Source organism: Vulpes lagopus, chromosome 2 (genome assembly GCF_018345385.1).
Source record: "Vulpes lagopus strain Blue_001 chromosome 2, ASM1834538v1, whole genome shotgun sequence".
Classification (NCBI taxonomy): Eukaryota; Metazoa; Chordata; class Mammalia; order Carnivora; family Canidae; genus Vulpes; species Vulpes lagopus.
This window is the reverse complement of record NC_054825.1, coordinates 165,402,949-165,416,111: the sequence shown is the minus strand read 5'-3', so window position 1 is coordinate 165,416,111 and position 13,163 is coordinate 165,402,949. Positions and strand designations below refer to the sequence as shown.

Below are 13,163 nucleotides of genomic sequence, written 5' to 3'. Positions count from 1 at the left end.
GTGGGGAACAATGAACACTGTCCCTAACTGTACTTTCTGCCCCTTTCTTTTTGTTTATGCAGGTCAACATGAGACTCAGAAGGGCCAGTGAGCAACTCAGGGTGACCTGCCTGTGCCCCCTCTTCACAGGCCACAGCCAAAGCTGGGAGGGGGAGGTGGGGGGTGGTTCTAATCCTCTCCCTCAAGCTCTTCACTCCTACAACTCCCAATTCCGGGGGCAAATCCAACAGGGAGCCTCCTACACAATGGACAGCTGTGTGGCTATAACAAAGAGCAGACTCACTGCATACTGGCATAGAAAGGTCTTGGGCGGGGACAGAGCGATCAATGTGGAAGCTATGTGTGTGTGCAGGGGGCATGAATAAACAAGCACCTGACTGTAAAGACCTAAAACTTCTTTTTTAGGATTTTACTTATTTGAGAGAGAAGAGAGGGATAAACAGGCTCCCCCGCTGAGCAGGGAGACCAAAATGGGGCTTGGTCCCAGGATCTCAAGACCATGACTTGAGTTGAAGGCAGATGCTTAACCAACTGAGCCACCCAGGTGCCCCTAGGCCTAAAACTTTTTCTAGGAGACACTCAGAAAACCTGTCTTTGGAGATGGGAATGAAGTTGCTGGGGGGAACAAGGGGAGGGAGATGTTTTCACAGCTTTGGCACTTTTTCAATTTTGAACTGTATGAAGGTTTCCTCTATTTCAAAATAAGAAATGAATGTTGAGACACAGCCCTGCTGTCCAACACCCTCCTTCCACTGCAGTCTGTATAGGCAGCTCCCAAAAAGTGCCCATCAGTCCCCCATGTTCCCTGCCGCCACTCCTCCGGGGCTGGAGAAGAGCTTACTTCCATTTCTTCCTCATAGAAGTCTTCTTCATCCTCGGGGTGGTCTCCCACGGAGCCTCTGCCCCTTCCGCGGCTGCCTCTGCCCATGCCTCGGCCTCGAGACCCTCCACGACTGCCTCGACCCCGGTAGCCTCTGCCACGGCCTCGGCTGCCTGCAGGGTGATTCAGACGGTAAGTGCCCCGAGTGGGAGCAGATCTCATCAGCAAGAGCGAAGTGAGCCCATTTTCTGCCCCTGATGTCAGTCATGTCCTCTTCCTCCTCCTCAAGCCTTCTTAGCAGCTCCAGGTAGCTTGTCCCATCGCCCCCACATGCCCTCACTAGTGGGCCTCAGGCCTCCGCATTCTGGATGCTCAGCGGCTATACTGCCACAGGGACACCTGACCACTGTAGGTGCACTCAAATGTCCAATACAGGGACTACTAGCCACACATGGCTATGGAGTCCCCAGAACATGACCAGACTAAGAGATGCTGGAGGATGAACCACCACTGTATTTACAGGACTCAGGTTAAAAAAAAAAAAAGTCAGAGAATATAAAACACTACATCTGTCTGTCTGGATAATGTGTTAAAATTAAGATTCTGAATGTGTTAGATACATAAAATATACTGTTAAAATTAATGTTTCCTTTTACTCATTAAAAAAAAAAATTTATTTATTTATTCATGAGAGAGACAGAGAGAAAGGCAGAGACATAGGCAGAGGGAGAAGCAGGCTCCATGCAGGTAGCCCGATGCGGGACTTGATCCCAAGAACTCGGGATCACAACCTGAGTCAAAGACAGAAGATGTTCAACCACTGAGCCATCCAGGCATCCCCCCTTTTGCTTTTTTAACATGACTACTAGAAAATTCTAAATTATGCGGTGACTTGTATTAAATTTCTATTGGACAACAGTGGTCTAGAATTTCCCCCAAAGAGCACGGCTCATCCAAGGAGGTGTCCAAGAACAAATTCCGAAGAAAGACTAAATGAAAGGCCACTCAAACAATAAGCTGTGCCTTAGGCAGGGCCAAGAACCCCTGAGCTAGAAGATCCCCAGAGCCCTACCCCCTTGTAGCTTGCAAAACTTTGCGGGCAGGAGATGGTTCTAAGAGGCCAGGTCTCTGGTGCTCCACCCTCCCCCACCATCCTCCTAACTGCCACAGGTTTAGGGTTCAGAGGTGTGGCAGTCTCACCTTGTCAGGTGATGGGAGCTGGGAGGATGAGGGGAGGGAGCTGGGGCAGCCAGCTGTCAGTGACCCTGGCCTAGATCAGATGGAAGCTGTTCCTTCTCTCTTGCCTGCAGCTGACCAGGAAGTGAATGAAGAAAACAGCCTTGGGCCATGTGGGCTTCTCCCCCCCCCACCCCCCGCACCTTCCAACCAGCCTGGCTCCATCCCCAGCTCAGCCTGAGCACTGAGGCTCTTCCAAGATGGCTCACTCCCCGGCCCCTGGAGTCCCTTGCCCTGTAGGTACAGCTCCAGCCCTTCTCCTCCTCCTGGAGCTCCGAAATGAACGACTCCCATAACTCCCAACTCTTCCACATGCGAGGCTCCGCAGCCCCAACCCACAGGTTGGTCCCACTCCACAGTATCGCACCAGCCCCTGGTCTGCCCCCATGACCCCACACCCTGCAGGGGCAGCAGGGCCTCACCTCGGCCCCGGCTGCTGCCCTCCTTGGCACGCCGGTACTGGTTCAGCTCTTTGGTGAAGTCGTCATAGTCCTCCTTGCCCATGTCCTCCTCCTCATCACCCTCATACTCGCCGTACTGCTCGTTCTCATAGTCTTCGTACATGCCATAGCCTTTGCTGTCCATCTTGGAGTAGGCCTTCTTGGGCAGAGATGTGGTGTGCGAAGGGGCATACTGCTGGTGGGACTGACAGGGAGAGGGGGGTGAGCCAGCCCCAGGGCCCTGAGTCTGGATCACCAAGGGCCCTACTGCTCCTGAAACTGACACAGCAGTCTGGATGTCTCTGCCACCCAGGGGATGAGATGCCAGCCCTGGCTATTTGGGGGACTAGTTCCAACGTGAGGGAGAGCTGGGCGGTGGGCCCAGATGTTTCCATGCTTCAAAAAATGCCATGGCTTGAAAGAAAATTGAGACACACAGCCCCCGGGATTCCTGAAGAACTGGGGAGGGAAGAGAAGGGGCTAATTCCCAGGGATATGCAGCAATCTCCTTTGGGAAGGAGGCCTAGTAGGCAACAGAGGCTTTTTTTTTTTTAGTAAACTCTAGGCCTGGACATGGGACTCTAACTTAACCCTGAGATCTGAGCCCCCTGCTCAGTGTGGAGCCTGCTTCCCCCTCTGCCCCTCCTCCACCTTGCTTGCTTGTATGCTCCTGTGCTCTCTCCACTCTGATAAATAAAATCTTTTTTTTTTTTAAGATTTTATTTATTTATTCATGAGAGACACAGAGAGAAAGAAAGAGGCAGAGACACAGGCAGAGGGAGAAGCAGGCTTCATGCAGGAAGCCTGACATGGGACTCGATCCCGGGTCTCCAGGATCACGACCTGGACTGAAGGTGATGCTAAACCGCTGAGCCACCTGGGCTGCCCTGATAAATAAAATCTTAAAACAAACAAACAAACCCTGAACCAGCCAGGCCCTCCAAGAGGGGTGCTCCTTGGTCAAAATTTTCTTGGGGCCTTGGAATTCAATTAATGACCTACTTGGCAACCAAACTAGAAAATCATTTTGAATGATGCTTTCCAGAGCATGCTAGTGTCAAGAGATACTGGATGAAGTTAGATACGCACGCACACACGCACCAAATGGCCTTCAGTAGGTAAATGGATAAACAAACTGTGGTCCATCCAGACAATGGAGTATTATTCAGCAGTTAAAAGAATTGAGCCAATGAGCCATAGGGCTAAGAAAAGACCAGGGGAAACCACAAACATATACTGTTATGTAAAAAAAAAAAAAAAAACTGGTCTGAAAAAAATTATACACTGTAAGGAATCCAACTATCTGACATCCTGGAAAAGGCAAAAATGCAGAGACAGAAAAAGGCTTCTGGCTTCCAAAGCCTCAGGAAGGAGAGCAGAGGTAAAGCATAGGGGATTTTTAGGAAATTGAAACTCTTTTTTTTTATATGATAGTATATGGTGAATGCATAACATTAAGCCTTAGTCTTTGACTAAGACAAAGAATCATAAACACAAAGTGGAGAGCTTAATGTAAACCACAGGCTCCAATTCACAAAAACACATCAAGATTGGTTCATAGGGCCTGCCTTTGGCTCAGGGCATGATCCTGGAGTCATGGGATCGAGTTCCATATCAGGATCCCTACACAGAGCCTGCTTCTCTCTGCCTATGTCTCTGCCTCTCTGTGTCTTTCATGAACAAATAAATAAAATCTTTAAAAATGATTGGCTCATGGAGGTGCCTGGGTGGCTCATTCTTAAGCATCTGTCTTTGGCTCCGGTCATGATCCCTGGGTCCTGGGATCAAACCCACGTTTGGCTCCCTCCTCGGGAGGAAGTCTGCTCTTCCCTCTGCCAGTCTCTCCCCTCAACTCATGGTTTCTCTTCCTCTCAAATAAATAAATAGAATCTTAAAAAAAAAAAATGGTTCATCAATTACAACAGAAGTACCACACTTACATATACTGTTATAGCAAAAACTACTCAATTTTCTTTTTTTTTTTTTTAAGATTTTATTTATTTATTCATGGAGACACACAGAGAGACACAGAGAGAGGCAGAGACAGAGGCAGAGGAAGAAGCAGGCTCCACGCAGGGAGCCCGATGTGGGACTCGATCCCGGGTTTCCAGGATCACGCCCTGGGCCAAAGGCAGCACTAAACTGCCAAGCCACCCGGGCTGCCCTCAATTTTCTATAAACTTAAAACTGCTCTTGGGGCACATGGGTGGTTCAATCGGTTAAGCATCTGACCCTTAGTCTCAGCTCAGGTCATGGTCTCAGGGTTGAGGTATCAATCCCCACATCAGGCTCCACGCTCAGCAGGGAGTCTGCATGGGACTCTCTCTCCCTCTTTCCCCCACGCATTCTTTCTCAATTATATATAGAAAAACCTAGAAAAACAAAAACAAAACCTAAAATGCTTTAAAAAATAGTCTATTACTTTTAAAAAATACAAACTGGTTAAAAAAAAGATCATAGATATATAGTCACAGGTGACTACTTTAGCCGATCTTAAAACACCTCAACCCTGCAGGGCGCCTGGTTGGCTCAGTCAGTGGCTTGGCACATGCGACTCTTAATCTCGGGATTATGAGTTCAAGCCCTATGCTGGGTGTAGAGATGATTTAAAAATAAAATCTTAGAAAAGAAAAATAAAACAAAAAAAAAACAAAAAAATAAAAAATAAAAAAAATAAAATCTTAAAAACAAAAAAATAAAAAATAAAAAAAATAAAAAAAATCTTAAAAAAAAAAAGTCTCAAACCCTAGTTATCAATAGAAGCCGCAGTGTGCCCTGCATTACTTATCGAGATCAGGTTTATTTTCTTTTGTAAAGATTTTATTTATTTATTCATGAGACACAGAGAGAGAAAGAGAGAGAGAGAGGTGCAGAGACACAGGTAGAGGAAGAAGCAGGCTCCATACAGGGAGCCTGATGTAGGACTAGATCCTGGGACTCCAGGATCATGCCCTGGGCTGAAGACAGGTACTAAACCACTGAGCCACCCAGGGATCCCCCTAGGTCAGGTTTATTTTTTTTTTTTTAAGATTTATTTATTTATTTATGATAGACACAGAGACAGAGAGGCAGAGACACAGGCAGAGGGAAAAGCAGGCTCCATGCTGGGAGCCCGACGTGGGACTCGATCCTGGGACTCCAGGATCGTGCCCTGGGCCAAAGGCAGGCACCAAACTGCTGAGCCACCCAGGGATCCCCTAGGTCAGGTTTTTTCTGTTGTTTTGTTTTCTTTTTAAAAGATTTTTATTTATTTATTCATGAGAGACATGCAGAGAAAGACAGAGGCAGAGACACAGGCAGAAGGAGAAGCAGGCTCCATGCAAGGAGCCCGAAGTGGGACCAGATCCCAGGTCTCCAGAATCACACCCTGGGCTACAGGTGGCACTAAACCGCTGCACCACTAGGGCTGCCCCCTAGGTCAGGTTTAAAGTCTGAATCCCCACTAGCAGATCAACATCAACTGTAATACTGTACAATAAATTATCCATTGGGCTGGATGATGTGGAGTCACAGGATACTTGGGGTAATTTTTAGAGCTACTATAGCTTTATTATTGTATTTTTTAAATTTTTATTTATTTATTAATGAGAGACACACACAGAGAAAGAGAGAGGCATAGACACAGGCAGAGGTTGAAGCAGGCTCCATGCAGGGATGGGACTCGATCCCAGGTCTCCAGGATCAGGCTCTGGGCTGAAGGCGGCACTACACTGCTGAGCCACCCGGGCTGCCCAGCTACTGTAACTTTAAAAGCACTTTTTATCTAACCTTGAAAATCCATGTTGATTTTTCTTACAGGTTTTGCTGGGAGGTGAGGGGGACAGCATACAAACCAAATAATTTAAATGCACATCTAAGTTCAGTGTTATGATAGGATGAACATTTGACTTCTGACTCCGCAGCACTTGAGATCATTCATTCCCGTAAAACCATTTCATTCTCTAGTCAATTCTCCACAAATGGTTGTTTCTGAACAGTGGGGCAGTCAGCTGTGACAGGGATAAATTAGGAGCTTTCTTGGAGAGGGGGACATACTGAGTCTTGCCCAGGGCATGGGAAGAAGAGTGAAGTCTTAAGAGCATGGCCAATGGCTCAAACCCCAACTCCTGCACTACAGGGCTACAACCTGGCTGGTTTCCCAGGTCTGTTTCCTCCCCTATAACATGGGGATAAAAAAAAACAGGATCTCATCTTGCAGGCTGAAAAATCCACGTGGAGTGCCATGCAAGAGTTCCCAGCACACGAAAAGTGCTCAGCAAACACGGTCTATTTATCCATGCCTGTCCTCCGTCCCCACTCCCAGCATCATGGGGGCCCCTGAAGAGCAAGTACTCACAGGCGCGTATGGGGGGCTATACTCCCGGTACTTGCGGTGCCCCTTCTCGCTGGGACTGAAATCCGAGTCATCGGAGAAGTCCGAGAAGTCATCGCTGGAAGAAGCATGGCGCTGCAGGGACAGGGGAAGTGGACTTAGTCACTGTGCTGCAGGCGGGCCTCTCTCTGGCAGTCAGCCCAGGGACAGACACTACTAGAATGTGTCAGAAGGGCTCTGCGCTCTCCTTGAAGCACCTCGCCTAGGGGCGTTTAGCAGCAATGGAGCATGAACAATGGAGCATGAACTACCGACTCTTTAAGAGAAAAAAATAACGCTCTTTATCCAATTTGGGGAAGGAATAAACAGCACTTTAAGAGTGCCCTCCGGTCTATGAGACAAGCTTGGGCCCTGAGGCTCTAAGCTAGGCCTGGTGCCAGGCAGCCCAGCCCCAGCACACCTTCTCCGACCTACTTTGTGCTTGGATTTCCTCCTCTTCTTCGATCTCCTCTTCTCCTTCTCCCGCTCTTTCTTCCGCTTTCGCTTCAGTCTCCTGTGAGACTTCTCCTCGTCCGAGTCGCTATGGTGCTTTTCCCCCTTCTCCTTCCGGCTCCTCTCGGGCCCTCCAGAGGTGTCCTGGGTCTCCTCGGCCCCATCATCTTCCAGTTCACCTTCTTCCAACTCACCATCCTCCCTATAAACCAACCCCAAAGCCAAAGTGAACCTGCGGTGTGAGAGGAACCATCTGAGGGCTCTCCGCTGGCCAGGGCTGATAGGAACAGAGAGCCCAAGTGCTGTAAGTAAGGCCTTCCCTGGGAGGATGTGGGAGCCACTGCCTCATGTCTCACCCCTATCCTCCCCTCAAAGGGACTGTGTGTCCTGCTTTCATGTAAGCAGGATGGGGGCAGTGGGTTGGGGTCCCGCAACGCTGGATTTTAAAGGTCCTGCCACTGATATTGGGATGACTCTAGGCCAGGACTTTTCAAAGTGCTCCAGAGGACTAGAGTTCTAAGAAGAAAAGTGGTAAGGCTCTGTGGCCAAATGATGTGAGGAAATTTCCATCCTGGGGCTTCACAGTGCTCAATGCTCTAACGGAAGTTCCTGTAAGTCTTACCATCAAAAAACCTGTACAACCCCATGTCAGAGCATTTCCAAAGCTTACTTGGCCACAGAGGCTGCTTGTCTCGAGGAAACATGGACTAGCGTTCACCCCAGAAAGCACCAGTGCACAGTGGCCAGAGGTCACAGGCGTGGCCGCAGCCCTACGAATGAGACCTGTGAGCTGAGGGTGAGGGTTGTGGGCAGTGGAGACAGGGCCATGGCTCTGAACCAGGGAGTGGTCCCCCAGACTCCTGGGCCCTATCCATAGTCAGGCCTGGACTGGGCTAGAGGATAGCACATATTTACCAAAGCCCCAAAAAGAAGAGCTAGTGATAAGCTCTGGTCTCCAGGTTTCAAGGCCTGACCTACATCCTCAACTGCATAGCTCTGGGCTGGGGAGTTGGGGAGCAACCGAGCAGCTAGGGAAGGGGTAAGGGAAGGGTCTCAGGTTCCAGAGCCCTCCTAAAGCCCTCTCCTAACAGCTGCGAGAGTGCCCACAGAATGGATCCTCCCCACCCCACTGCTCTGAGCCCGGGTATCCCTTCTGGTTATCACTTCCCTCACATCACCCCCATCCCCAGTACTTTAAAAAATAAAAGCACTCTCCAGACATGACCGATACTGCCAACAGGACATTCTAAATACCTATAAATCTCCAGGGTGGGGTAGAAGTGAGGGGATAAACAGGGTTAAGAAGGAAAGCAACTGGAAAAAGAATCCAGTTTTTACCACCCACAGACACAGTTCTCACAAGTACAGGAATTGGTTTAAAAAAAATAAAGTGGGGGATCCCTGGGTGGCACAGCGGTTTGGTGCCTGCCTTTGGCCCAGGGCGCGATCCTGGAGACCCGGGATCGAATCCCACGTCGGGCTCCCGGTGCATGGAGCCTGCTTCTCCCTCTGCCTGTGTCTCTGCCTCTCTCTCTCTCTCTGACTATCATAAATAAAAAAAAATAAAGTGTTCAAATCTTGAAAAAGCTCCGAGAGTTCCTCATGCATGACCATGGAAGAGTATGTGAGACAATGTAAAAAGTTCCTTCCTTCTCTATTAACTAGGACCCTAAATGAGACCGAAGAGAACAGAAACAGTGGTGTGATGAACCCAGGACCAAAAAAAGGCTAACCACAAAGGGAATTAATTCAGGCAGAAAAGATCTCGCTGCTCAGGCGGGACCGGGGTCAGTGTGAGAACAAGCTCACTAGGAGAGCGGGCCCCAGAGCCTCCACAGGTTCTACCAGACAAACACACTGGTGATTCTCCTTCACGCCCTGTTGCTCATGCCACCCCCTTTTGTCCACCCCCGGGGTGGTGCTGCTCCCCAGATGTCAAGGATGCTGACAAGAGGAGCCTCTTTTAACCCTAATTCCAATTCAATGGGGTCAGGTTAGCTTAAAACCCTAGTGGCCCCAAGCCCACAGATACCCCAGCAGAGGTCAAGAGCAGCTCTCACATACACAAGGCAGGACACAATATTTGTTCTGATGTTTCAAAGGCATCATCAGGGAGATGACCGATGGGCGCCTCAATGGGTGCCTTGTGTGGCTTCCTTGCAAACTGCCAGGTTGGGGTGGGGGAGGTGGTCAGCCCCACAGGAAGATACAGAGTAAAGCTGGGAGGAGCCTGCATTCCTGACAAGTGAGGCACCTTCCGCACCAGCTTGGGTGTGGCCCACAGGACAGGGTGTGGGACGGAGCTGCCTGGGCTGGAGTGGCCTTGCCCACAGTAAAAGTACCACCCAACTGGGGAAACTGGTTTTGGCAAGCTCACCAACCAGAGGTAGTGGCTGTTACAGGTCAGCATGGCTGAAGTTGAGGAGGACCGTGATGGCGGGCGGTCGGGGGTGGGGGTGGCGTTGGGGGTGTGTGGGGGCACTTGGGGGGGTTTACTGGAGAGCAAATGTGATGTGCATCCCTGCTGGGAACACCTGCAGGCAGGCCAGGTCACCACACCTCAAGAGAAACACAGGGAGAGGCAGCCAGACCATACAGACAGACATTATGGAGCTGAGGAAGGCCCTGAGACAGAGGCTAGCCTTCCATGAAGAAAAGCTAAAAAGAGTGGCACTCTTGACAATAGTCTGGAAAGGAAAAAGCTCAGAGGGACATGGTGAAAATTACTCAGAAGCCCAGGGCAGGCAGACAATAACTGCCTGGGCTCCCAGAAGCCCTGATTAAAGAAAATAAGGCTCCCATAGGGAGAGACCCTCCTGGAATCAGGAAAAGCCTGTCAGAGGAGAAGGGACATCCAAGACCTCTTCAACCCTCTTGTTTCAGACAGGAGGTCTTCTAAGGGAGAGGAGGTAAAAGGACTCATCAAAAGCCAACAGTCCAGACATTCTCTCACCTCTGCTCACTCCAGGGCAAGGACACTAGGATAGGGCAGAAAAAGGTCTTGGCCAAGGTCAGCAGAGGCCACCACCCCCGTCCTGCTGCCCCATGCCATCCTGTCTGAAAGAGCCAGCCCTTCTACATCTAATACCTGGGGGCAACTCCAAAGCCTTAACCGTCAGCAAGAATGATTCCAGAAGAAAGCATTTTCATTCCAAAGGATTTCCCAAAGCAGGGGTGGACAGCATTCAAATCCACCCTACAGAGATGTTCAGCCAAAGAGGAATTCTCTGCATTATCTTATTAACACCTTCAGGATATCTGGGCTCAGCAAGAATCTACCATGCAAAAAAAAAAAAAAAAAAAAAGAAAGAAAGAAAGAATCTACCATGCAGGGATGCCTGGGTGACTCATTGGTTGAATGTCTGCCTTATGGCTCAGGTCGTGATCCTGGGATCAAGTCCTGCCATCAGGCTCCCCCCGCAGGGAGCCTCTTTCGCTTGCCCCTATCCTATGCCTATGACTCTCTCTACGAATAAATCTTTTAAAAAAAGAAAAGAAAAAAGAATCTACCAAGCAACTTTTTTACAGAACAGGTCATGAATACTTAAGAGCTTTGTTTCCTGAGGGATCTGGAAGAAACTGACAAACAGAAACAAATGGCTGGTGACTGATGAAGGGAAACAGGAGACCAGAGAGGACACAGATGGTGACACCCTAGTGACCACTGTGCATTCTCAGTGTTACCTGGCTGTGCAGTACTCTCAAACTTCTCAGAGCCCGAGGCTAACCTCTGGTCACCTGGCGGGGGAGGAGTGCCCCTCTGCCCACGCAGGAAGTTCCCAGCTAAGTGTCCTGCACGAATACAGGGTCTATTTTCCTTGGGGGGCGGGGGAAACAACAAGAAAACCAAGCCACCTGGGACAGGGGCAGAAATCCTGGGGACCACTGACATGCCAGCACAAAAGCAGTCTCGCAATCGGCAGCTGGGCTTCAGTGGTGTCACTTCACAGACTGCCAGCAAAACCCATGTCAGAGTGGGATTAAACACCGAGGAAGCGCGCCTAATAGACTGTGACATAATCCCTCAAGAAAAGTGGGGGAAGCCCCATTGCGCTAATCATTTCAATCCAGACCTGCCAAGCCCTCTTGAGACCAGCACGCAGAAGAAACCCTGCAGCGTCAGCCAGAGCAGGCAAGATCTTATTCTCAGAGCCTGGACTGGCAACATCCCAGGATGGCTGCACTGGGGTCGGCCTGCCAGAGCCATTAGAGACGGGAAACCAACCAAGCTGGGGGACGGCCTTGGAACTGGCCCCCGGGAGGGAATGGGCAGAGGCCAATGACTTGCAGAGGGTCAAATCTGTCTTGTGCCTCCTAGACTCAGCTTCCAGGGCACTGAAATTTCCATTCACAGAACTGGCGACACCCAGCTCCTCCTCTCAGGTCATAGATCTGGATGCCCCTTCTATGGGTTGCCTATTTGGCCACTCTGCAGGGCACAGGAGAATGCTGAATTCATCACACACCAGGGGCTTGGCAGACACAGCACTAGGCAAAGAAATCTCATGATTCCAAAGTAGGCTAACCCCACCCACCAGCCTACAGATTTGGGTGTGTGGCTTCTTCCTGCAGGCCACGTTAACAGCCAGCTCTGCTGCTTCCTAGCTGTGCTCTTGGGTTACCTTAGCCTTGGTTTTCTCATCTGTGAAATGGGATCACTGTAGCACCCATGAGGGTTGTTATGGTTAAATGAGATAATAAGGACAAAGCCTTTGACAGGAGGAAAGCACCAAGAACCAGATAAAAAGCAGCTACTGGTTTTAAGAACCAATTACCACCAGCATGCCCCTGCATGGATAAGCCTAAACTGGCCCAGATGCTTAATGGAAAGCATTTTCTCTATGGAGAAGCTAGGCCAACTCCCCTTGGGGGCCACAGCTAACTGCTGGTCAACTTAGTTTCTAGCTTCACTTAGCCCTAACTGAGCATGCACCGACCTCTCTCCACAAATCCTGCTGCTGAAACTGACAAACCAACATCTCCCCTTCCTCAGCTCTAACTTAGGTGGTAAAAGAAAGTAATCGAGTCACTGACCAGGAAGGAAAAGCACAGGGAGTGCTGTACCCCAGGAAGAATGGACAAAGGCCACTTAAAAAAATGAAGCTTCCCAACATGGAAATTCTCCATACAAGAGATCTGGATGGAAGCTGAAAGGGGCCCTGGGTTTGTGGATCAATCTGGTTTACAAAAAAAGGGGGGGGGGGGTGCAAAAAAAAAAAAGGAGAGAAGAGAGAAAAAAAAGATGGAAACTCATGGGAGCAGTGGCTGTTACCTGAAGATCATGAGAGCCCTTGACAAGAGGCGGCTAGGTTAATGTGAAGGTCAGGGTTATGATCATTAACTGCCCAAGCGCTCAACAAATTACCTGGGTAGGCTCTGAATGACCCATTAACTAGGGACAAAATTACAAATATTACAAAGAGGCTCTGCCTCTTCAAATGTTTAAAGACAGGCCTAAACACAGAAGTCCCCAAATCCGACCCAGTGGGGCAGTTGTCTACTAAGACAAAAGGCACAGAGCCTTTCCCTCCACTGAGGTGGAGCAGCCCCAGGGGGTGGGGAGGAACCTCACTGAGGGATTTTCAGAGGCAGGAAATTCTTGAAATAAGCCTCTGGGTCTTGCACATGTTTTTCAATGTCCTTACTACCTAGGTTCATCAACCAGAAATCAAGAGCAAATGAGCTCTGTGTCTCCTTTCCCTCAATATTCTCAGGTAGGGGCACAAGACACTGTGACATCACACCATTTCCATGGTAACATGACCATGTCACAGACACCACCCCATCTGAGCAGCCAAGCATAAACCAACCAGGGAAGAAGGGAAGCCCAGAGACCACCAGTACCCTGAACCCCTCACTTAAA

At 49.6% G+C, this 13,163-nt stretch overlaps 1 protein-coding gene across 5 annotated transcripts in view; it reads right to left on the bottom strand.

The window, feature by feature from the left end:
- ZC3H4 (zinc finger CCCH-type containing 4) overlaps positions 1 to 13,163 on the bottom strand; it is a 44,882-nt gene that overhangs the window by 18,939 nt on the left and 12,780 nt on the right. For all 5 annotated transcript variants that reach the window (XM_041743480.1, XM_041743481.1, XM_041743482.1 and 2 more), the window contains 4 exons: positions 7,283 to 7,502; positions 6,833 to 6,943; positions 2,479 to 2,701; positions 842 to 993 (listed from right to left, as the gene is read on the bottom strand). In XM_041743480.1, the coding sequence (XP_041599414.1) occupies positions 842 to 993; positions 2,479 to 2,701; positions 6,833 to 6,943; positions 7,283 to 7,502 (706 nt within the window). The remainder of the gene's footprint in view (positions 1 to 841; positions 994 to 2,478; positions 2,702 to 6,832; positions 6,944 to 7,282; positions 7,503 to 13,163) is intronic.